We start from the raw sequence: 23,679 nt of genomic DNA on the forward strand, positions 1-23,679 counted from the left end.
ATGCTTGCAGCCTGTGAGGCCAACTGTCTTGAGAGCTGCACCAGAAGAGGGGTGGCCAGCAGACGTGATTGTGCTCCTTTGCTCTGCCCTCGTGAGGCCCTGCTGGAGTACGGCAGCTAGAGTGTGGCTCCTCGAACAAGAAAGGTGTGGAACAGTTGGAGTGGGTTTAGAGGAAGCCACGAAGGTGATCTTCTACAGGTAGGGGATGAGGGAACAGGACTTGCTCAGTATGGAGAAGTGAAGGCTCTGGGGAGACCAACCTCTTTGCAGTCTTTCAGTACTAAAAGCAGGCTTTTAAACAGGAGGGAGGGAGACTGACTTTTCATGCGGACTAATAGTGATAGGACAAGGAGAAACAATTTTTAACTAAATGAGTGAAGAGTTAAGTTAGATGTTATAAGGAAATTCTTTATACAGAGAACAGTAAGGCACTAGCATAGACTGCCTAGAACAACTGTGGATGCCCCATCCCTGGAGCTGTTCAAGGGCAGGTTGAATGCAGCCCTGGGCTGCCTGAGCTGGTGGCGGGCAGGGGAGCAGAGCTCAATGATCTTTAAGTTCTCTTCCAGTCCAACCAGTTCTGTTATTCTATGAAGTGGTTGTGAAGCTTTGCCACACTTTGGTCCAGGTGTGTTTTTACAAGGCATCATAAGCCACATCAGGCTTCCAAGCAGGTTGGCAGAAAGAGTCATCTTCCTTGAGAGACAATAAGAAACACCTTGAACTAGGATCTAATCATCTAAAGCTATTGATTGATGCTTAAAACCTTCAGAAGGGCATGCTACCTCGAAAAGACACAGGCAAAAACTGTGTTGCATTCATAACTGCTAACTTCTGCCATTTTTCTCTTGGATCATACTGAATAAATTTTCTCATGTCAACCTCTGTATAGTGAGGAGGGGGCGAAAGTTAAAGGTAGGCTTTAAATTGTAGCAGTATAGCATATGTGTAACAAACATGGCAGATAGACCTTGTATTGAACAGTTTGGGGTTTTTTTCCTCCTTTTCTATAAACGAAGAAAAACACGATGTGTTGAAGATTGAACTCTACTTTTGAAGCTCTAGTTTTGAAGAGTTTTATTTCAGAATAACAGGAAGCAGTAATGATTTCTGGCTTGCCTTCCAATTTCCTGTAAACAGGGTGAATTCTGTAAGATGTGCAGGACTGTCTTCATTTGCAAGAATGTATATTAGAGAAATATTGAGAAAATGATGAATGTTGGTACATACTTGTTGATTAAGGGTGTGGTAAAGAGCAGATTATTAACAAACTTGAAAATATATTGTAGTCTTCCTTAAAATTACTGTGCAGTCTTTGATTTTTATGGAGTTTTTTTGCTTGATTTGGATATAAGGTATTTTCAGTTAAAGTTGTCATTAAATTTTCTTATACTACATTTAGAAACGTGTTAAACTCACCTTAGTAACAGGATTTAAAAATGTTAAACTTCCTTCATCCTGAAATACTAACCATTTATTTTGTTCCAGAATTCATTTGTGAAGTCTTTAATTCTGCAACATAATAGACTGTATCACTCTGTACAGTGCCAGATTATGGTACTGAGAGAAGTAACAGTGGATTTAAAGATGTGTCATAACAGCAGGAGTGTATGTCTAATATGCTGGCAGTGAAACATCTGGAACAAATTGGGAAATCAGAGATACCATATATATGATATATATACATGTATATTTTTGTATATATATGTGTATATATATTTGTAAATCACAAGGAAGATGGCCAAGTGAAAGAGAGATGCACTCAAGTATAATTTTGGGACGAAAAAAGAGTAAAAAAGCTCAGAGCAGCTAAGACATAGCTAATCTTCTTTTTTTTTAATTCTTCTTTTTAAGCACTGGATGTATTTTGGGAGTGGGACTTGTTCTTTCATTTCTGAGTCACAGTAGCCAAACAGAATCACGAGTACACGTTTCTGCTTCACTGCGAAAACTATGTGCATACCTGGAGAGCAGTGAGGATCAAAGCAGATGGGTCCAGGAGGTATGACTTGTTCTAGCACAGATTTCCAATTTTCATTTTTCTTCCTTTGCCTCCTTTAATAACTCAGCTTTTTACTGAAGCTTTTTACCTGTAGTGCTGGTATATTTCTTTTACAATATCAGCCTGGTTTTGTATCTGTTGAAGAAAACAATTTTAGAATAACCCATAATGCAGCACAAACACTAGGAAATTGACTGAAATGGTTAAAGACGTTGTTCTCTAAAGTGCTACTCATCCCTTCTACTAGAAAGCAAACAGCAAGTTATTCTCAGAGCTTTAATATTTCCTTCTGCAGTATGCCTTCTGCTTCCTGCTTCGAAAGCTGTTGTTATTGCTATGGATATGTTTGCTGTTCCCTTTTTAATTTGTGAGCTGTTCTCTTTATGAGTTTTGAAAACTGAAAAAACTGTGATGCTATATTTGAGTGTATGTTTCAGTATCATTTGCCAAGATATATTTCTGCTAAGTTTCTGCATGGCTCGTGTATGAGTGAGCTTATTACCTTGCTGAGGTAAAGATTGAGGAAGAAAGCTCATGAAACTGGAGAAGTTTACAGCAGTAAACAAGAATCAGAATAAATAGCTTTTTGCATACACATGTGCGCGCACACACACACACACACACACAAAACCCAACTGTATTTTCACATCCAAGCTCACAGCAGCTGAACAGCAGAGTTGCATAATCCTCTGTTTTATCAAGGGAGTTCGCAGAGTCGGAGCTTCTTTCTCCTGAGAGTCTTGAAGCATTTTACTGAACTTAAACTTAGTTCAGTGAGCAACTTCTGAGATGAAATGCAGAAGTTGTTTAACATCATGAATTAACTATAGATGATAAAAAAATTACCTTTATCACTTAAAAATCTGTTAGATATTGCATAGGTAATTACACCAGTTAAATTTCACCAGTGCTGTAGGCTAAGTACTACTACTTACGAAAGTTCAGAGGCTAGAAATGGCTGGCATACGATCCTGTTCTTAAGAGGTAGCTTTGGCCACATGCAATAAGGGGTTCAATCTGAGCATTGCTTTTTGAAGTCAGAATTGTTGCTAATTGTCTACCAGGTAGGAGTTCTTCAATCCCTATATACATTCTGTTGCATAGCATTGGTGCAAAGCAGGGTAAAAAATTGGCACAGCAGCCTCATTGAAAGATCAGACTTCATTTCTTTACTTTTCATATCTGAGGCTAAAGACAGAAAACTAGTGTCATTTGTGAAACATGAGGCTAATGTCATATATTTTTCAGGGAGACTGTATATTCTTCTGGCCTTGCAGGCCTGTTTCCATCATGGATAGGATGCTGTGGATTCTGATAAATAGTAGTTGGAAACTTTTGTGTAGGAAAATAACTACATTTATGAAGATCAGAAGTTGGCCCTACAAAAAACAGAATTGCTTCTAAACTTATTTATACTTGTTTAATGGCACAGATTAAGAATCTTTCTTAGAAGGAATAAACATCTGAAAGTATAAATTGAAAATAGCATGATATTTTTTGTCATGCTGCTGCATTCCTCTATGGTTTACAAAAGACATCTCTCCTTAGCCTCCATTTCTTAAGAGATAATCTTGTCAAGTATGTGCTATAGTGGCATTGTATAAATCCTGTTGCAAGTACTGTTCATGGCTCTGATGAGACAGTGAAATCACCATTCTTTTTTCCTATTTGTGGAGTCATGAAGTGAAAAGAGAAGACTTAGATACCATCTTACAGAAAGAAAAGCATCAAAGTGTAGAGTGAGTTTTCTCAGTTCCTGACACTGGAGAATGAAGACAGCTATTGCAGAGTTTGTAAGGGATTGTGCTTAGCTGCCTTCACAGAATCACAGAATGGCCAGGGTTGGAAGGGACCTCAAGGTGAATCTCCTTGAAACCATGAATCTCCAACCCCCCTGCCACATGCAGGGCCAACCAACCTCCCCATTCCATACTAGAGCTGCCCCAGGCCTATCCAGTCTGCCCTCAAACAACTCTAGGGATGGGGGCAGTGGGCACTGGTGCCCTAGGCACAGTGCCTTTGGCATTGCTATCACAGCGTATACTTTCTCTTGCCCAGAGGTGATCTGCAAAGACAACAGCAGACAGATTTATAAAATTTGTTTCTTTAAACATTTAGTCTACATTGTAAAACACCGCACTTTCCCTAGAGAGACATTATGTACAAGTACTGTGTAAAAGCAGGTATAACTGAGGAATGCAGTAGTAATGAAGATTGGAACAGAAGCAGCAGCAGACAGTGCTTTCTGTTTGAACTGCCAAAGAAGAATTCATGACATGGTCTTAGTGCTCAGTAACTAGGTAGCATAAATCCTGCCTGAGGTTTTATAGATAGCCTCCTTTTCTGCTTGGTTGTTCTGTACTTGTTTTTGTTGGCGCATTTGTTTTCTTCTGTTTTTATTTTGTGGGATTATTTGATATATCCTGTAAAGGAGACATATTGTTGCTGTCAACAGCATTGGCAGCATTGCAAGCTATGGAAACTGTTGCCTCCTTCTGTTTGCACTGAAATTGAATAGTGCTGCGTAACAGAATTTACTTATTATTTTCAGGTACTTGCCTATTCTGTTGCCTGTTCCTGTGTCTCTGCTTTCAGTGTAGGAATCATAGAAGCAGCAGAGGCTGAAGAAGCTATGAACAAGCTGCGGACCTTAGTGGAAAAAAATCTGCAGGTGACGATTCAGAGTTTGGGCTTTTTTTAAGTTCCCTTTGTCTCTTACCTATTTAATACCTGATTCTGCTACATCCAGACTGCTGCCTGAAGAAAATTGCATTAACCTACTTTGATCATTAATGAATATTTACTACATTCTGCATACCATACAATTACCTTATTATTTTATCCACTAATGCATTATCTGCCCTTGTGGTAGCAATCACCAAAGACCGAAATAATAGCAGACTGTATATATTTTATTATATGTAAAAGAAAAGTTGGTACTTTTAAGATCTTGATGTCCTTAGTTGCCATTTCTTACCAATTCCTGTCTCATTTGTAATATTTTTATTAAGAAAACACATCAGCTGTGCCCTTCTGAATTTTGTCTTCTCTAAATCAGTGAGATCATCATAACCAGAGCCACAACTTAATCCAGGTGTTCTCAAGTTACCTTCAAAAATGCAAAAATAATCTCCATATTCCAGTACTTGTTCTTTTTTGTTAAATGTATGCCAGAAAACAAAAAACAAAAAACAAAACAAAAAAAAAAAGAAAAACAGAACCTTTTAGCATCAAAACCCACTATTAGACTGGTCAATTGTTTTGAAAATTCACTTTAAAAATAAGGAGTCAAGGCCTTTGTAATTCTTTTAATCTCTGTCTGTTCTGGAATAAAGCTTCAGAGCAGACCATGCACCAAAGATGAAAAAAATCTAGTGTCATTTGGCAGGAGAAAATACTTGAAATTTGGAAGCATCTGGTGTTGTAGATAAAGGACTTCTATAACTCTGTGGCTTCGGTAAAGAAATAATAAATGTTTAAGTAACTTTGCAGTAGTAAATACAGAAAAGAGTATTTCTTTGGGAGATTTGTTTCTTAATGTCTGTCTTTCTCACTTTATAGACATCTGGTTTTGCTTTAGCTCTTGGTACGGTTGTTCACGGTTTGTCAGTTTGTGGCCATGGCAAAGCTGAAGACTTGAGTAACAAACTAATGCCAGCCTGGATAAAAGTTGTGATTGCAGAGGTAAAGGAGTTTTAATTCATATCCTAGGTTTTTAAGAGGGAGATCTTGAAAGAAGAGTAGAGACATAATTTTCATCCTGGAATGGTTTAGGAAAACTTGGGACAATCTGAATAAGCTGTTTGATCATACTTGGAATTAAAAATATGGCTTTAGACGATTCACTAGAAAAGAAAAGCCTTACTTCTCTTCTGGCTGTTTGCTTAATGGGAAATGGTTATTGGTAGGAAGTCTTGGAATCTTTATTAATGTGGAAAATTATCAAAAGATAAAATGTAGGTTATTAATTAAGATACCTGGTAAAATTAGGTGTTATTTAACAAAAATAGACTAGAAAAATGGAGATTACAGTGATTCAATTGTTTTACATTTACTGCCCTAAATGGTTATTTTGCTAAGTTATAAATTGCCAGTAACCCATTTTTATGATATGGTAATTGCTTTCTTTATACTCAAAGGATGAAGTGACTACAGTGCAATTTTTAGATTGAACAGACAGTATTCAGACTGTGTAGATGAACAGGTCCAGGCTGGCTGAAGGCCCCCTCATCACTGGTGTTGTAACTGTGTAGTGGGAAAATTGAGATGCATTCATTTGTTCTGCTTGCCATTCTGCTTCAATCATTTTAATTTCTCATTATTAAAACACTTGTGTGAAAGCAACCTCTAAACCTAGACCTTAAGGTGGGAGCTGAAGGTGAGTTTCAGTAAAGAAAAAAAATCTTTTAGAGTTCAAATTCACTGGTGCATTTTGTTGAACATCTGCAGTGCCAGAAGAAAGTGATTCATTAGGGAAAAATATGTGACAATTTTAGATGGAGAAAGTGGGTAAGGAAGTCTCTGCATAAAGCCTTTCATTCAGCAAGAAAGATGAATAATCATTCAGTATGCTGGAGTCTGACCAAAAAGACCTAAAAGTATGGAAGTGGTAACAGTCATGGTCTTGTATTTGAAAGAAAATCCCTTTTGCTTAAGGGAAGTAAATCTGTTGTGCTACGAATTCAGCTGTGGTGCTGTGTGAGCCCAAAGATTCACTGACATGACCTACATTTCCAGGGGTCTCCAACAATGCAGCGCCTGGCTGCTGTCAATGGGCTGGTTGCGCTGGTGGGTTCTGAAGGAGGCATGATACAGGTGAGAACATACACACAGATGGTACTTTTCTCTCTCCTAGAAATTTGATGAGAAGACGAGATAGAATGATCTCTCCTGCATCCATACAGGATACAGGTCATGTACCAGGGCATCTAATACTGAGTTATGCTGGGTATGAACCAAATGGGATGAATTAGTTTGTAGATTGGAATCTGATCCATTTTTCCCATCATATGGCTCATAGGCACCATCACTGGAAATAAGTTTACTGTTGTGTAGGCTTTCTCCTCTTTTCCTCCACTCCCCCACAAAAAGCATGTGTGCAAATATAACTCGTCTTCTCAGTATTTATTCTCTGTTGCATTGTTTCTTTTCTTCTAAAAGTCACTTTCTTTTTTTCCCCCATTCCTTTGGCAGCTAAAATCTGAAAGCATCCAGACCTCCCAGTTTCAAAGTAAGCTCAATGAAGTCATCAGAACCCTTACACAGGTAAGGAGCTAGTCTATCTTTCAAGCTTTGGATAATGCACTAGGGTATCTTGACACTGTGTCCAAACAGACCGATTCTGTTTGAAGGAATGATTTAATGTTTGTGTCCAGCTTGACTGTCTAAATATTTGTTTATTGTCTGAACAGATAATCAGTTTTTCGGGGCAGATTGGCCTTCAGACAAATGCAGCAGGACTTCTTGGACACCTTCATATGTCCTGTTTATCTTCTACCCAAAGCAGGACATCTGGTGAGATGCTGTATTATTGCTGCTTAAAGATGGCAAATAGCAGTAGCACCTAATTAAAAAGATAGCAAAGGCCACAAAGAATGCTACAGACTTGGCACTGCAGGCCTTAATATGACATGATGGCTTTTAAGTCAGAGACTTTATGGTCTTGTGTGCCAGACCTAGAGCTTGAAACATGATGGAATTAGTGTGCTGAAAGGGATGCTCTCCACAGCCCACCCTGCTATCTGCTTTTACTTGCAGTATCGAACTAAGGTTCTCTGTTATGCCAGTCAAGCTTTTATATTGCTTCTGTATTTATTCTTTAAAAGCATTGAGGATAAATTTTAAATAAGTTTTACATTATCCAATTCATGACTTGAGAGCTGATTGAATCTGCTTTGTTTTAGCACTTCATAACATTTCATAAAGAAAAAGCTGACACTTAAAAACTAACAATGAGAAGCTTTTTCTTCAAGTCAGTTAGTAGTAGAGATTTCTACTTAACTGAAGCAGAAAATTCTGTCAGTACCTTTCTAATGTGACAATTTACACAAGTTCACATTCTGTCAATATGTCATTGTATGATTGGATTTTCTACTTCTGATGTCAAAGCGCCTGAGTTTAGATAGACATGGAATGTTTCTGTTTTTTTAAATTCCAAATGGAGCTTTAAAGCTTACTAAGGCCTGACTTGCTGCGGCTGTTACATTTAAGGAAATTCTTAGCCCTGGCTTTTCAGTTGGTTATTGAATTTGTTTTTCAGACCTAACATTTTTCACAAAGACTGAGTTTAACTTGCCTTTACAGTGGGAATGCCCATGGATCTATCGATAATCTTTTGGTCTAATGGCATTGAATCACCTGTAGACATAGTGAGGTCAAATATAGCTCCGTCTGATATTTGTATTTACATGGAAGATGGAAGTTCTACTTTCTGCTAACACATTTGAGTGTATAAATGTTTTTTTTTGTCTTCACAGTTCCTCCAGATTTTAGCTACTTGCCTGAAAGCAGCTTTATCAGGGCAGCCATTGACTTTGCCATTGAAAGTGGAAAAAAAGGTAAGAAGGAATTAGAGTGTAATGTCTAGGAAATATGCTATGTCTTTAAAATACGACCTTAACAACCTGCTTTTATTCAAGAGAGCTTTTCTAAGCACTGATTTGAGCTACACTAATGCTTCACTATGCTTCTCTAACATTCGCACTCTAAACTTCTACGTGCAAACTCCTTTAAAACAAAAAAATGGAATTATACTTAACAGAATTGTATAGTGCTGTCTGGATTTTTCTGTATTTTTAAGGCTTCTACCTTTCCCCTTCCCTCTGCCTATGAGATGATGTATCTCCCTTGCAGGCGTGAACATCTGACCACTTTAAACATTAGCATGTATCCTCAGGTATATTTTTTTCAGACAGGCTTTCTTCTGTCCCTTGCTATCAGGACTCTAGATTAAGAATCTGTATGACATTCTGGTATTTAAATGGATGAGTATCTACGCGTGAAAAATGCAAAGGAACCTAGTGAAAGCGTGCTGTTATGTGTGGAGTGCTAATGAAAGAGATCTGTCCAATTAAGTGAGATTTGCTCTTAATGAAAGTATAGATTGCTTTGCTTTCAGGAAACTGAGTTAATTCACCATGTTTAAGTAACTCAGTACGTAGTAAAGGTAAGCATGTCTAGCAGTGTTTTATGTCATGCATCTTTGAGTTGAGATGTCAGCAAAGTATCAGAAAACTTGGCTGTTCGCCTACTAAGAAAAAAAAATGCAAAAATTCTACCTTACTAAATGCAGAATGTCTGTAATTAACTTATACATTGATTCAAGGGAGAGGAACCAAAAAGCTTCTCCAAAGCTGAAAAGCCATCTTTGTCAGGTTACTAGCATTAAATACAAATCCACTAATTACAAACAAGAGACAACTAATTCTTAGATACCAGGGCCAAAAAACAATGCAAAAGTAGCAGGTAATTTTATGATGTTCTCTAGTTCATCGCTACAGACTGGCCTTCGGTGCAGCTTGAGTTGATATAGTACATGCACTTTTCTTCTGAAGCATTTAAACAAACATAAAGAATTCAGATTGAAAATTGTGATTGAATATTCTGTTCCAGGCCCTGAATCTGTTCCAGCTCAGCTGGTGAAAGTAGCATTGGCACCCATTGCTGTAGTTGGAGGAAGTCATCAGTATCCACCTGTAAATTGGGCATCTGTTCTTTCTCCTTTGATGAGGTTAAACTTTGGTAAGTTTTGTCATTATCTATTGTCATTTGTATTTGCCACAAGACTTCTTAACTAACACAGTTTTCATAAACTGCGTAACCTGTTAGGTGCTTCATAAGTTGAAGTGTTAACTGTGCTCTCAAGGGCAACTTTCTAATGTTTGCAGGCATATATCATAATGTTTGCAATTGTGTTGGGCCTAGGTTGTTGTGATAAAAGAAGAGGTTAGAGAACAGAATTAAGTGGTTTGGAGCAATTTGGAAGTTCTGTTAGGATACTAGTGGATTTGGTTAGAAGAACCCATCAAAAACTGGAAATGGTCTTAGTTCAGTACCCATTGAATGCAGTACCATTGCTGGTGTTAGAAGATGCAGGTAGATCTATCACAATTTTGAACTGAGCACATCTAGCTATCGCTACTCTGAAATATAGTATCTACTAAATGGCTCTGGCTAACAGGGGAAAGCATACCCCATCTTTTCATCACAACTCTGGATTCTTTGTTTCTAGGAATCTTTTTTTTTTTTTTTTCATATTGAAGAGCAGTTTTGATCCTGAATGTCCTGATTTTAACAAGAATAATTTTCTTCTTAATAGCTGTCATGGTGCTGTTGTTTGGATTCTGCATAAGAATAATGGTGACAATACACTGATGGTTTCACTGTTGCTAAACAGCACTTTCATTTCCTCAGACTGCTCTGTCAGCAAAGAGCTGGGGGTGCATTAAGAGCTGAGAAGTGACACAGCCAGGATAGCTGCCCAATCCAGCCAATGCCACAATATAATATTATGCAGAACTAAAAAACTGAAGGAGTTGGCCAGTGGAGGGCTGTTGTTTTTCAGGGATTGGCTAGGTGTCAGTTAGCAGGTGGTGAGCAACTGCAGTGTGCATCATTTGTTCTGTATATTCTTTTGTCATTATTTTTATTTTCCCCTCCTTTTCCATGCTACTGAACTGTCTTTATCTCAGCCCACAAGTTCTACGTTTTTTCTAGTTCTCTTCCCCATCCTACGGGGGTATAGTGAGCAAATGGCTGTGTGACATTTAGCTACCTGCCAGATCAAATCACAACACTGAAGTATGGGACTGGGTAGCTTTTCTCAAGATATCTGCTGGTGTCATTTTTGGTTGACGTAAATGTCTCTGACTTTCACTCATTTCCTTAAAAAACACCTACTGTTTGTAGTTCCATATTCCCTTGATTCTGTTGAGTTTTGTTTCTCTTGATTTATGTTGTTGTCATTACTGGCCTTGCAGATTGTTTTTTACAGTGAGGCTGAGCAAGAGCTGTTGCACTTAAATTGAGTCCAGAAAATGGAAAGTTTTGCTTATTTTTCTCTGATGCTTATTTTATTTATGCAAATTACCTGCAAAAGCATTAGAAATCACTGAAGAGTCCAGTGTGAAACAAGTACTTGCTGGATCTAGAGAAGATTTGGCAACAAATGAAATGCTCTTACTGTTAATTGGAACTTTTGTAATCTTTCAGTGGACAGTAGAATCTTTTGTAAGAATAAGTGAAAGAATTTCCTACACTGAACTGTGCAGTGCATGCTAATGCAAATTTGTGTGCAACCTTATGAATAGCTGAAACTTTTTAAATTCTTGGGAAATTTTTTTATTCCTGTTTTTCGCTCAGGACTCTGACTTTTGTAAATGAGGGGAATTCCAAAGGAAATTGTACATCAGTTTTGTGGCAGTGTTTTTATTAACTTCAGTCCACATGATGGTCTGTTTTCAAATATAATTTCTCTTGATTCTTCCTCTGTGTTCCTGTGGAAGTTGCACGCTTTTTTACATTATATATCTGTATGGAAATAAATCTTCTTGTGAATTAATAAACATTATTCAGCTTGTTTTAAAAAGCATGATGCAGTACAGTTGACCTAGCAGTCAATCTAGAAATATAAAACTAACATAAATACGTTGAAATAACTATGTCACGAATATTTGTCTGAAAAATAGACTGTATATTCAATTATCCTGGATTTTTACATGACTATTATTTATGAACATTTTTACAAAAATTAATTGCTTCAGAAATTCTACTGTGAAATTTATCTGTAAAGGTATTGCAGATAACAGACTGCTTTCCTACTGTAGAAAATTTATTGCTGTTGAGCAAAAACTGTATAATGTGACATAGGTGGGATATGTTATTCAACAATCATTAATAAATTATTATCTGAGCTCTGAACTCCAAGCTAGCGAGCCAGTTTTGAATTGGTTGACAAAGAATCTTCTAACAGTTTTATCCTTTCAGAGCTCTGCAAGTAACATGACATTTAATGTAAGATCTTTTAAAGAGCCTGAGTCTTGAATTACTTGCTTGCTCATTCATGACTAGTGAACTGTGTAAGACTTGTGATATGGATGACTGTTGCCTGGAGAAGAGAAGCCTGAGGGGTGACCTCATTGCAGCCTTCCAGTACCTGAAGGGAGCCTACAAACAGGAGGGCAGTCAACTCTTTACAAGGGTAGATAAAGACAGATAAGGAGAAAAGGTTTTGAGTTGAAGGACAGAAGATTTGGGTTGGATGTCAGGGGGAAGTTCTTTACAGAGAGAGTGGTGAGGTGCTGGAACAGGCTGCCCAGAGAGGTTGTGGATTCCCCGTCCCTGGACGTGTTCAAGGCCAGATAGGATGGGGCAGCCTGGTCTAGCATTAAATGGGGATGTTGGTGTCCTTGCCTGTGGCAGGAGGATTGGAGCTTGATCCTTGAGTCTCTTCCAACCCGAGCCATTCTGTGATTCTGTGACCACTTCAAAGTATTTGAGTATCGCAGCACCTATTTAAATTTTAAATGCTGAGAAGAATATCTGATGAATAAATGCCAGTATGATATCTAACGTTTTTGATTTTGTACTGCTTTAATAATCATGAGCTACATGGAAACAATTGCATTGCTCAAACTCTCTTGAATATATTTACTAGTTACTCTACTAGGAAACAGGCTGTACTAGTCACTAAGAGGCCTCTAAGAAGAAACTAATAAGAGGGATTTCATAAGTTTTACAGCCTCCATGCAGTGTAAAGACTTCCACGTGTTAGACTGTAGAATTTTCCAGCCAAGCATCAAGAGTATTAACAGTGAATAACCTCTGTTCTGTGACATGTTATATAAACATACATAGTACATGGATGTTTATAAGCAGGTACATAAATGTTAATTACTCTTACATTTAGCATGATGGAAAGGGACTAATTTATTTTGCAGATTAATCTTTTTCTTTCTTTCTTTCTTTCTTTTTTTTTTAGCAAGGATCATTTAAATTTATATTTTCTTTCCATTCTCGTATTTTTCTTATTAAGAAAACTGAAGGGAACTTTCAGCAAGACATCTCAGAACTTGTCCAAGCGTGAATGGGGAGAGGAGCATTCTACAGTGAATGTGCTGAAAACTCTTAAGTAGCAGTTCTGTGAATGGAGTTTCGTCTGCAAGTGCTCAAGTAGAACGATAACCTTCATTTTATGAGTTGAAAATAAATTCAAAGTTAAAGAGATTTATTTCCTAACTTCTGTTTTGTTTCTTTTAGGTGATGAGGTAAAATATCTCTGCCTTGAACTGGCTACGACGCAAGCCCAATCATCTCAAAATGCTGCAATGCTCTTGGGGATGTGGGTGGCACCTCCTCTTGTTTACAGTCTCAGTGTACGTATGTCAGAAAATCCGTGTGACTTCAGCACCTCTTTCCTAAGAGATTGCTCAGGTAGTAATGAAGTTTAGAGTGTTAGACTGTGAAATGACTGGTAGGTTCAGAATTCTGCAGAAATAATAGTATTATTATATTAATAATAGTATTAATAATATTAATAGTATTAATAATAGTATAGTATTATAATAAATAGTACTATTTAGCATCTATTTTTAATGATAGTCTAGAGTATCTTGTCTGGGACCTTCAGGTTCACGATGAGCTTAAGATATGCAACATGTTTTTGTTTTGATCGTGTAAGATTTCTTTCATTTCCTGCTGCATTTCTGATAACCTAGACGTGTAAGAAAGCATGGCATATGGGGAACAAAATTTTTTTTCTTGATTTAGTGAAAGATGTTACTTTTTAAAAACTTAACTCTGTAGATAATTACAGACATACCTATAGTAGAATCAAATTGAGGCTTATCCCCTCCTACAGTGCAGTTGTTTTTATGGAGGTTCAATATGGACTCCATTATATAGTTTCTAAAAACTTTCTGAATCTTAGAGTGCACTTGACTGTGCAGTTCCATTAGTTTATTCTAAATGAGGAACAGGTTCAGGATGATCCTCAGTAAATCCAGTGTGGATTTCTATGATCTATTCCAGTTCCTTGAGGGATATATTTTGACTTGTGATTTTAAATTAATCTCCACAGAGAGATAAACACAAAAAGCAAAGTATTTGCTTTCTGAGCTCTAGTTTCTGAGTGCAGTGTTAATTTCAGGTCACAAAAAGGACTCAGCCCCAGGATATATTCGTTTTTATTTTTTTCAGTGTAATTGCAGTTTTCTTCATTAGCCAATAATGTTAATAGTATTAGGTCTGTCATACTAGCATGCTTGGCTGCCTAGGCAAGGTCTGTATGGGTTGTGTGGGAGTGCAGTGCACAGCATACAGGGAAACCAAAATTTTTCTACCAGTACAAAAAGGTCTTTAGTAAGACAGAGTTCATTGAAAAGAAGTTCCTCAGTTTTGAAGGAAAACAGAATTTTGCCATGTTTGAACTCCTTCTAGTTCAAGCAATCCATAAAAAGAGGGAAGAAATGAGTAATACTTATGTAAGAGATTTTATTTAACTGACTTAGAATGCTTTCTGAAGTGCTTTATTTGAGGTGCGTTTTTTCCTTTTTTCCTTTTTAATTTAATACTTCATAATAGTAGTTGAATGTCATGTTCCATCTGAACTTGGAATAAATGTTTCCTCAGAAGAGGGGTGACCAGCAGCACAAGGGAGGTGATCGTCCCTCTCTACTCTGGCCTCATGAGACCTTAGTTGCGGTACTACATTCCAGTCTGCAGCCTACAAAAAAGACATGGAGCTTTTGGAGAGGTTCCAAAGGAGGGTCATGAATGCGAATGTGAGGGCTGGAGCACCTCTCCCGTGAAGACTGGCTGCAGTGGCTTGGCTTGTTCAGCCTGGAAGAGAGAAAGCTGCAGGGAGATCTCATTGCGACCTTCAAATATTTAAAGGGAGTTTATAAACATGAGAGGAATCAGTTTTTTACACGGGTGGATAGTGATAGGACATGGGGGAATGGTTTTGTACTAAAGGAGGGAATATTTATATTATATTATACGTCAGGGCAGTCTTTTTTACTAAGAGTGTGGTGAGGTGCTGGAACAGGCTGCCCAGAGGGGTTGTGGATGCCCCATCCCTGGAGGTGTCTAAGGCCAGGTTGGATGAGGCCCTGGGTAATGTGATCTAGTGTTTGATCTAGTGGTTGGCAAAACTGCCTGTGGCAATGGAGCTGGAACTTGGCGATCTGTGATTATAGAGTTAGAATACGAAACTAAGTGAAGATTAGATTCTGTTTTTAGCACAAGAAGAAATTATCGGAGTCCTTGAAACATTCTAATTTATATCACATGGAAAAAAATCACTTACTATTTAAAAATTTGTTTTGGTCTGTTAGATGATGAATGATACCTCTTCATTTGTAGATGGCTTTTGTGTAGTGCAGGAAACACCAGTGAATTGAAAGCCAATTCCAAATATCTAGACCAAACAGAAAGACCTAACTGCAGTGAAGGTAATTAATCTGGAAATCACAGCAAACTTTAAGACACTCTCACCTTCTGTTCTGTTTTTAGACAAAAACACAGAAATACCTTTTCACGTCCCTGTCCCTGTGGATGAAACATGTTGCAGAAGACAAGCTACAGGCTTTTACAGAAGTGTTTCTGATACAGCAGTTTGAAGTGAACCGCACAAAAAACCCAGAAATTTGCCAGTGTGTTTTACAGGGACTCATGCAGGCAATGAAAATTCCAAACCCTGCCCAGTACTGCTGGGGCTTTTTGTGCCAGGCTGCTGAGAAAATATTTGAGCTTCTACCAAATGAAATTCAGGTAAGGAATAATGTATGAGACATCTGAACTTTGACTGGTTATTTTTACTGATGTAAAATCCCATCTTTTTGCACTGACTCATCAGATTTGAAACATGAACTAGGATGTAAAAAGTTTTAGTGAGAGCAGTTAAGATTCCTGCATATTTTCTATTTGTTACTTTCAAATGTTCTGTTGATTGAGTTGTGAGGGCATTTTAATACAGTTTTCCCTCTTAAATAACTTGGTAATGGGAAAACACAGTACTGGTACTGAAATAAATGGTACTGAAACAGTAGTAGAGAACAATCAGAGATGTTCTTTCTCAACAGAGGATTCATCATCTTGCAGTGTTGTAAAGAACAACCTAGATACAGAAAATACCTGCTAGGAAGGACTGTTCTAAAAAATGTTTAATTAAAAAAAAAATATATATATATATATTTTTTTTTTCCTACATGAAGTGCATTTAAGTTGTCATCATGATCAAATTTAACAAAGTTCTCAGATACAGTGGTTTTAATGAAGAAGAAATCTGGTGGTAGATGTCCAAATGTGCATTTTCTTTTCTGTTGCAGAGAAGTGAACTGGAGATGTATGTCAGTGTAGCAAAATGTATCTCAGAAATGGCTGATGCAGAGATTGATCACATTGTCCAGCTCTCTAAGGTAATGAGTTTCCTCCTGATCTTTCATCACAAAATTACATGAAATGAGCATATATTACTATTTTTCATCTTATCAGAGTGTTTTAGCTGCTGAAGAACATTGTTTGTTTAGTGTATCGTGCATATAAGAGTTTTGGCACTACCCTGCAAACATCAGAGAGAAGCAAAAGTGGTCTGTCCACATCCAAAACTTTGTTAAGGCAGCTAAGTACTGCTGATTTCACCCCAGGACTTTGAACAAGACTGTTATTTAGAATAGGAGTGGTGTTAGATTTTCTAAGTGCAGCAGTGCAAAAAGGACTGTAGCCTTCCTGTGTTAACATAACTACCAACTTGAAACAAATTGTAAATGCATCCTAGTGAGAACTGTTGGATTTTTTCTTTTGTTAAAAAGTGAAGTGCTTCAACTGAACTGTCTTTTTTTTTTGTGACTTAATATGCTGTATTTGTATTCATGTTCAGAGTATTTCCTGGTAGACAAGATGGTTGAAGATAACAATGGAAACTTTCATCTGCTAGCTCACCACATCAGCTAGCAGGGGAACTCTTAGCAGCTGAAAAATATTATATGCTGAGGAAATAACCTGTGTGGAAGGGCTTCATGAGTTTAGAGAGGGTCTTTATGAACAAATATCCATGACATAATGCCATGCTATTCCATCTGCTGGCAGATCCACCGATCAGAGAGAGTGAATCGAGCATTTAAATAGGTCAAGGAAGCTGAACTGTCATTTTCTTGAGTTCTTATTTCCACACAGTAAAGAACAGTTTGTGAAAACCTCTTTTGTCATAAAGAGAAATCTATCATGCAGAAAGTTTTGGATCTCAGGAACTGTCACTATGGTTCATTTCAGTTTAAAGGGGAGTGTAAAACCTAAAGCAGTATGGAAACAATCAAACTGTACTGAATTGCCCTTTGCTTAATTATTCAGACGCATGTAATTAAAACCGTATGTGCAGTCTTAGGTTTCATAATTTGTATGAAAGAAAAATAAGCCTGCTAGACAATCAGAGAATTCCCTCCCTATTTTTATAGAGAGAATTCCTTCCCTATTTTTCTGTTTCCACAAAATAAGGTATGTTATTTTGATTTATCTTTTCTTATTGTGTTTGCAGAACAATATGGAGAAGACCATCTTCACCAAACTGTATTTGATTTCTCAAGGCAGACTGCCTTTGAAGAACTTGAGTGTTGTGATTGATACTTGGACAGGCTATTACCAGAAAGAGTCTACAGTATGGATGTTCTTGCATAGTTTCTATCACTCCCGTATTGTGAGCCATGAAAACACTGGTAAGGCCAGCCTTAAATGTTGATACTTAACAACAGTATCAACAATTATTAATGGGTCTGCACTGATATTATTTGTATAATTTTAAGATAGTTGGATGGAATTGTTTTCAAACTTCTCCACATTAGAAACTACTCAATCTTCAGAATCTTTCTGTAATAAGTATTTTTGAAATACTTATAACAAATGCTGTTTTCATGTTTTTCTCCATTTCTTTATTGTTGCACGGATCAGCAGTGAGTCACCTATCATAAATAAGTGTGATTTGCTGACCACAGCTGTGACTACATCTTGTGTCTCCCAGTTGTTCTGATCTTTTGGGTAATGTTTGAAATATACATAGCACATCGGAGACCAGTGCCAGCGCAATCCTGCTGTCCTTCAGAGCTCATATCTAAATTAGCACTGTGAGACAAAACACGTAAGAATGTGTTTCTGTGAGCCTGGCTGAGACAAGAGAACAGCTTGCTCTTTTGAGCTTGTTGTGCTGAATTAATGCAGGAAACAAAATTGTTCTTCCTCCTCCCCGCCATAATTGATAGTTATCTAGTGGGTTGTGTGTAGGTTGGCTCACCTCAGCTTCTGATAAGCACTGGGGCTGATGCAAGGGTAGTCACAGAATCAGGCAGTAGGATAAACAAAGAAGAAATGAGTACAAAGGGGGTAAAGAATTAAGTCTCCCCATTTTCATGGCTGCAGGACCTTAGGCTGACTATTAACAGATGAACTTCAAAGTATTACGTTGTTGATTCATGCCTGAGGTCCAAACTGTGATTGAAGAACTTCAGTCATTAGTGTGTTTGGAATGAAGTGAGTTCCTTCACTGAAAGAGGAGGCAAAGTGGAAACAGGCATATGTGAGGAACAGCAGGAGAGGGTAATGACAGTCTGAAAGCTGAAAATAAGACAAAGGTAGTTATTAGTTTGTAGGAGGGAGAACTGAATTTGGACAGGAGACCGAATCCGTGAAATATGTTCTATCATTGAGTTGAGGCACATTTTAGTTCCGTTGCCTGACTATTTTAATGATCCCAAGGCAAAAACCTTAGGGAGGTTTTAGGTTTCAGTAGTCATGTCTGCAGGGGGGGCTGCTGCTACATGAAATTATTCTTGCTAAACATTTCTTTTTCTGCACGTATAGTGTGTTGCCTACAGTACCAGCAAAGGTCTTGTACAGTGTAAGTGCCTGTATGCCTTTTGTCAGAGGCAGTTGTGAAACAAATGTTACAGTGGTATTGCTGTTTGTTGTTCCTCCACAGTTGTTGCCATTGTGTTGATTTTTAAAGAAAAATAGTGCACTGTGAAGTTTAAGTGTTAAGAAGTTTAAATATTCTTCTAGGAGTGATGAAAAGGATGGACTGGCTGCTGGACTTGATGGGCTACATTGGAAATTTAGCGTACAAGTCAACACCTGTACAAAATGTTCATCTTAAGGAGGTACACACTGCAAAAATAATTAGCAGATTTCACAGAAAACAGTTTTTTTGTTGTAGTTCTTTCTCAGCACTGAGTATTATTCCCTATGTTTTCATATTTTGGACTTTTATTTTCAATTTACATTCTGAATGTGCATTTAAAACTCTTTAAATAACCATAAAATCTAAATTGTGAGCAATGCTATAAGCTAAAGGAAATTGTTACTCTTAACTTGCTGTATGTAGAACAATTCAAGGAAAAATTGAGTTCATAAGTAGAACTGTCTGAGGAGATTAGAGTTCTGCACCTGTTGTTTCTGTGGGAGGGCTTGGACAATTTTTGAGTACTATCATTCTTAGTTATAACTTCTGTTCAGCCGTTAGTCTTCTGTCTTAGGACACCAAGGATGTTACATTTTTTGTGTTGCTGCAATATTTGCCAGCTTCCTTAGCACACAAGCCTGACCCTCAACGATCAGGTTACTGTAAAAATGTTATTTGCCCATTTTAATGACATGTGGGTCAGCATTAAACTAAAGGATGGCTTTAAAAGAGTGTATTTTTGCTTCTTTTTCTGCAGACATTTTAGTTTGATTTTGAGTTGAGAAGAAAAAAAAAACCTTACACTGCTTCAATCCATTGAGAATATTAAAGAACATCTTAGTTGCTGCATTTTGAATCTTAGGTGTATTTTCAGCTGATTACTTTGAATAAACCCGCATTTGTTATTTCTTTTTTTCTCCTGTATTACTCATCTAATAAAGTGCACTTTTACTTTTTTTCCTCTTTAGGTTATAGATTTTCTTCTGTGGCTGTTTGCAGGTGCTGTGGTGGCCTGGGCTGACCACAGTGCACCATTACTGCTTGGCCTCAGTGCCGACTGGTCACCATGGAAGCACCAAACAGTATTACCAGAATTGTTTGAGGATCGTGTTGGCAAGCACCCCGCTGACAAGCTTGCTATGCAGGAGACACTCACTCTTCTTCCCAGCAGCATTTCCCTTTTGCTGGCTAAAGAGCCTTGGAAAGAACAAGCACAAAGGGTAAGATTGCGCACAGTGGTAAGCTTTTTCCAAGAGTCAGAAAGAACTCATTCCAAGTAGCCACCTGAAGTCTGAAGTGCCTCTGACATGTGATCTTGTTTTTCTTTATTCACACTAGATATGAATTGTCTCAAAATATTTGACTGTAGCTTCTCAAGTAAAATTAGAGTTACAAAGATATAAGGAACATTTCAAGAATCAAACTCTTGAGGGAGAATTGGCTACTGATAGCAAGTTGGTTTTGTAAACTCTAAAAGGCACATCCACTAGAGCTGGACATCAGCAGTGTGGCAATGTGGAACAATCGGTGATCTTTGTAATGTTTCACTTTCATTTTATTTTCTCAAGTATTTCATTAAAATAAGTGTAAACAATTATGCTTCATTTGGCAAACCTATTGCAGGTTGCTTATCATTGAGATATATGGCAATATTATGAATCCGTAGATTGATAGCTATAAACACTTATGATTGGTTCCTGCACGCCTCTGTGCCTTGAATTCCCACTCAAGTCAGAGCTCAGAATGCAGATGAGGTGTGTAAGTGGGGTGTTGACATGCAAATCCATGATTAGGCTTTGGGGAAGAATTTGACACCATGTTCCGAAAATCATTCCAATAAAGTTGAAATACCGAGTTCTCCTGCAGGCACCATACACTGCTAGGAAAACAGCGAGAGTTCAGAAGAGGGACAAATACATTCAGAGTAATGAAGGATTTCCCTTAAAACATTCGGACAAAAGGGTTGTATTACTAAAGACGTGAATAGGGAAGAGGAAAGGGTTTACTGTGCCTTCTTTTCTACAAAGAACTATTGCTTACATAGTAGGATGGAACAAAAGTACCAAATCCAACAGCGGAAGAAATTACACTAACGGTGAGATGCAGTTTGGTTAGTTTGGGCAGAAGCTTGATTGGCCACCACCTCTGATGAGATAACTGTTCAAATTTAGCAGCAGTGTGATGTTGCTTATCAAACTGAAAAGAATTTGTGGTGTTTAGATACAGAGACTCCTTTAATTCACGTTTTCTTTTCTTTTTTTTTATTTTAATCCTTAGTTTATTGACTGGCTTATCAATATGTTGGAAAGTCCTAAAGAAGCATTATCAAAATCTTCTACAAACCTGCTGAAAGGTGAAGTATTTTTAATTGGTTCCTTATCTTTCTGTAACTATCAATAACAGAAAAACCCAGTTATTAAAAAGAGTAAGATGAAACCATGCAATTAGCATATGTAGGAGAGCTATATTTTGTCTTTTAAGGGAACCTTCACAAGCAGAGTCCCTATCTATGACACCTCTTTAAAGACTTTGCTATCTTATCTGCTGCTTCTTGTGGTGCTCTGCTGAAGATGTAAAGAACCCAGTGGTCCCAAGGGAGACGTCCAGTCCTACAAGAGTATTCAGTGATAGATTTGTCAATTGTTTTTGAAATTATTTTTTTAAATTAACACAGTATTTGTAAAGCCTCCAATTCTGGAATAGAAATCACAAAACAGCAATTATTCTGATGCATCTGAACTGTGGGGAAGGGAGAAGAGAGAGACAATGACAGCCAGAATAGTTGTCTAACTGGTTTAGTGAGTCACAGAATGGTGGAATGGGGTTATTGAAAAGAAAGATAAATATGGGAGATGCACAATATTTTGATTTACAGTAACATAATTTGACCCTACCTTGTACTACATTGGTCACTTTGAGATATAGAAGTGTGATACAATCTGTGCAAATGATTTTAAGGGGACACCATAAATACTCTCTGGTGAAGGAAGTGTGCTTTTTCTTCTTCCCATTAACACAAGGCTCTTCCTTTGAATCACTTGATTTGTTGGACCTAAACACAACTTCCCGTAAGCTGCTTATAAATTGTTAGCTTTACTAGGATAATTAGCCTTGCTTTTGAACATCTTCAACTTCTAATCACTCTCTGATAAATCTAAAGATTCCCTGACTGTCTGCTTATCTTCAGTGGACTCAAGTTTAGTATAGCAGAAACATGCTAATGGATGTTGGGAAATTTTCTGTAATCAGAAGATTCTGATACACACAGTATATTCTCAATATGCAGTGGTTGAGATGAGTCGAATCCCTCCTGGATGACTAGAACGTAAGCAGTTTGGTAACCAGATTCTGCTTAAAAGCATGATCCTGTGATTGAACTGCACTGTGAATCAGAGAACTGAGCAGAGGATATAAGACCTTGTACTTATGCTTCTGTCCTTACCAGTATCTCCTATCTCCTGCTATTCTTGGGTGCCTGGTCACTGAATTGAGGCTTCCTGCAGACGTGGTTGATACATGTGCTGCTTCAAAGTGATGGTCTAATTAGAAAGTGATCATGAGATGTGATTTCAGTGGAGGACATGCCGTAAGGCAGGCGAAAGGTCTCGTACAGCCTGACATTTCAGAGGGATGTAGAGACTAGTATATCTGGGAATAGCAGAAGTAGCATCAGAAATTGTCCAGCTAGGAAATGAAAGTCATGAAAAGAGTCAATAAAAGGGGAAGTTAATCTATACCTGTTAGTAAAATGACTAGGAAGAATATTCGCACATACTTTTCAGTCTGGACTGCACATATTAATGTGATTTTTCCTTGTCTTCACAGTTACACTTCTGGCCTTGAGATCTCTTGCAGAGTTCAAGAAGAAAGCAGTGTGGACTAAAGCTTATGGCTGGTAGCTGTATGCAACATCTTACCATGTGAAGAAAACTTTGTATTTGAAAGCATAAGTTACTTTTCAGGCATCAAGAGGACTAATTCCAAAGTTGTTTCCTGTCAGAAGTTTTTTTGTTTGTTTGTTTTTGTATTATTATTATTATTATTATTATTTTAATCCTCTCTCCTCTCCCAAAGACTCATATGATGAAAAAAAATATATTGTTCACTAGTGGGGTCGTTCTCCTACGGATTGTCTGGCATGATTTGAGCTGTGCTGAATCTAAACAAGAAATAGGCATCCAGCTGTTTCATTAAGTTGTTTCAAGCAACACCTGGGAGCCTCAGAGGCTGGAGTGGTATGTTCCAAGCCTTGTGCAGCAAGTGGAAAAAAATAAAACATTATAAGAATTGTTTGGATGTGGCCTATTTACTGAAGTAAATAGTAATGCTTTTTACTAATCACATGATGTCCTTGTGCAGCAGTGGCACCGCAGGGAAGGTATGTAGGATACAGCTCCTGAAAAGGGTGTTACACATGTCAGTTTTGCAACAGTTTTATCATGAGTGTTGAAATAAGTCAGTGTCTGCTAGGACATGGGGAGCCCCCCAGCTCCGGGATTACTGCAATTTTCCTGCCACTAAACATTGTTCTTGTGTCCTTTGCACAACTTTGTATATGAGAAGAGCTTTACCCCTGCAGTCTGGGGAAGAGAGGTCTTAAAGGAGGAAAGTTGTGTTTAGCAATTGTCCTCACTAAACAAAAGGTAACTGACAATAACTGCATGCGTACTGGACTCTAATGTCTTGCAAAGCTCTACTGCAAGGAAGCATTATAGCCCTTTATCTGGGAGCC

The 23,679-nt window shown here is 37.7% G+C and overlaps 1 protein-coding gene across 2 annotated transcripts in view; it reads left to right on the forward strand.

Moving 5' to 3' along the window:
• The window catches only part of FOCAD (focadhesin), a 91,543-nt gene extending 68,300 nt beyond the window's left edge, over positions 1-23,243 (forward strand). For both annotated transcript variants that reach the window (XM_042877483.1, XM_042877485.1), the window contains exons 30-45: positions 1,855-2,002; positions 4,554-4,673; positions 5,564-5,686; positions 6,740-6,817; positions 7,196-7,267; positions 7,414-7,516; positions 8,479-8,559; positions 9,614-9,742; positions 13,259-13,374; positions 15,515-15,772; positions 16,330-16,419; positions 17,535-17,712; positions 19,049-19,146; positions 19,916-20,167; positions 21,225-21,300; positions 22,773-23,243. In XM_042877483.1, coding sequence (XP_042733417.1) covers positions 1,855-2,002; positions 4,554-4,673; positions 5,564-5,686; positions 6,740-6,817; positions 7,196-7,267; positions 7,414-7,516; positions 8,479-8,559; positions 9,614-9,742; positions 13,259-13,374; positions 15,515-15,772; positions 16,330-16,419; positions 17,535-17,712; positions 19,049-19,146; positions 19,916-20,167; positions 21,225-21,300; positions 22,773-22,846 — 1,996 coding nt within the window. In that variant the 3' untranslated portion in view covers positions 22,847-23,243. The remainder of the gene's footprint in view (positions 1-1,854; positions 2,003-4,553; positions 4,674-5,563; positions 5,687-6,739; positions 6,818-7,195; positions 7,268-7,413; positions 7,517-8,478; positions 8,560-9,613; positions 9,743-13,258; positions 13,375-15,514; positions 15,773-16,329; positions 16,420-17,534; positions 17,713-19,048; positions 19,147-19,915; positions 20,168-21,224; positions 21,301-22,772) is intronic.
• Positions 23,244-23,679: the final 436 nt, after the last annotated feature.

Source organism: Lagopus leucura, unplaced genomic scaffold, assembly GCF_019238085.1.
Source record: "Lagopus leucura isolate 7727_CA_CO unplaced genomic scaffold, USGS_WTPT01 Super-Scaffold_100018, whole genome shotgun sequence".
Classification (NCBI taxonomy): Eukaryota; Metazoa; Chordata; class Aves; order Galliformes; family Phasianidae; genus Lagopus; species Lagopus leucura.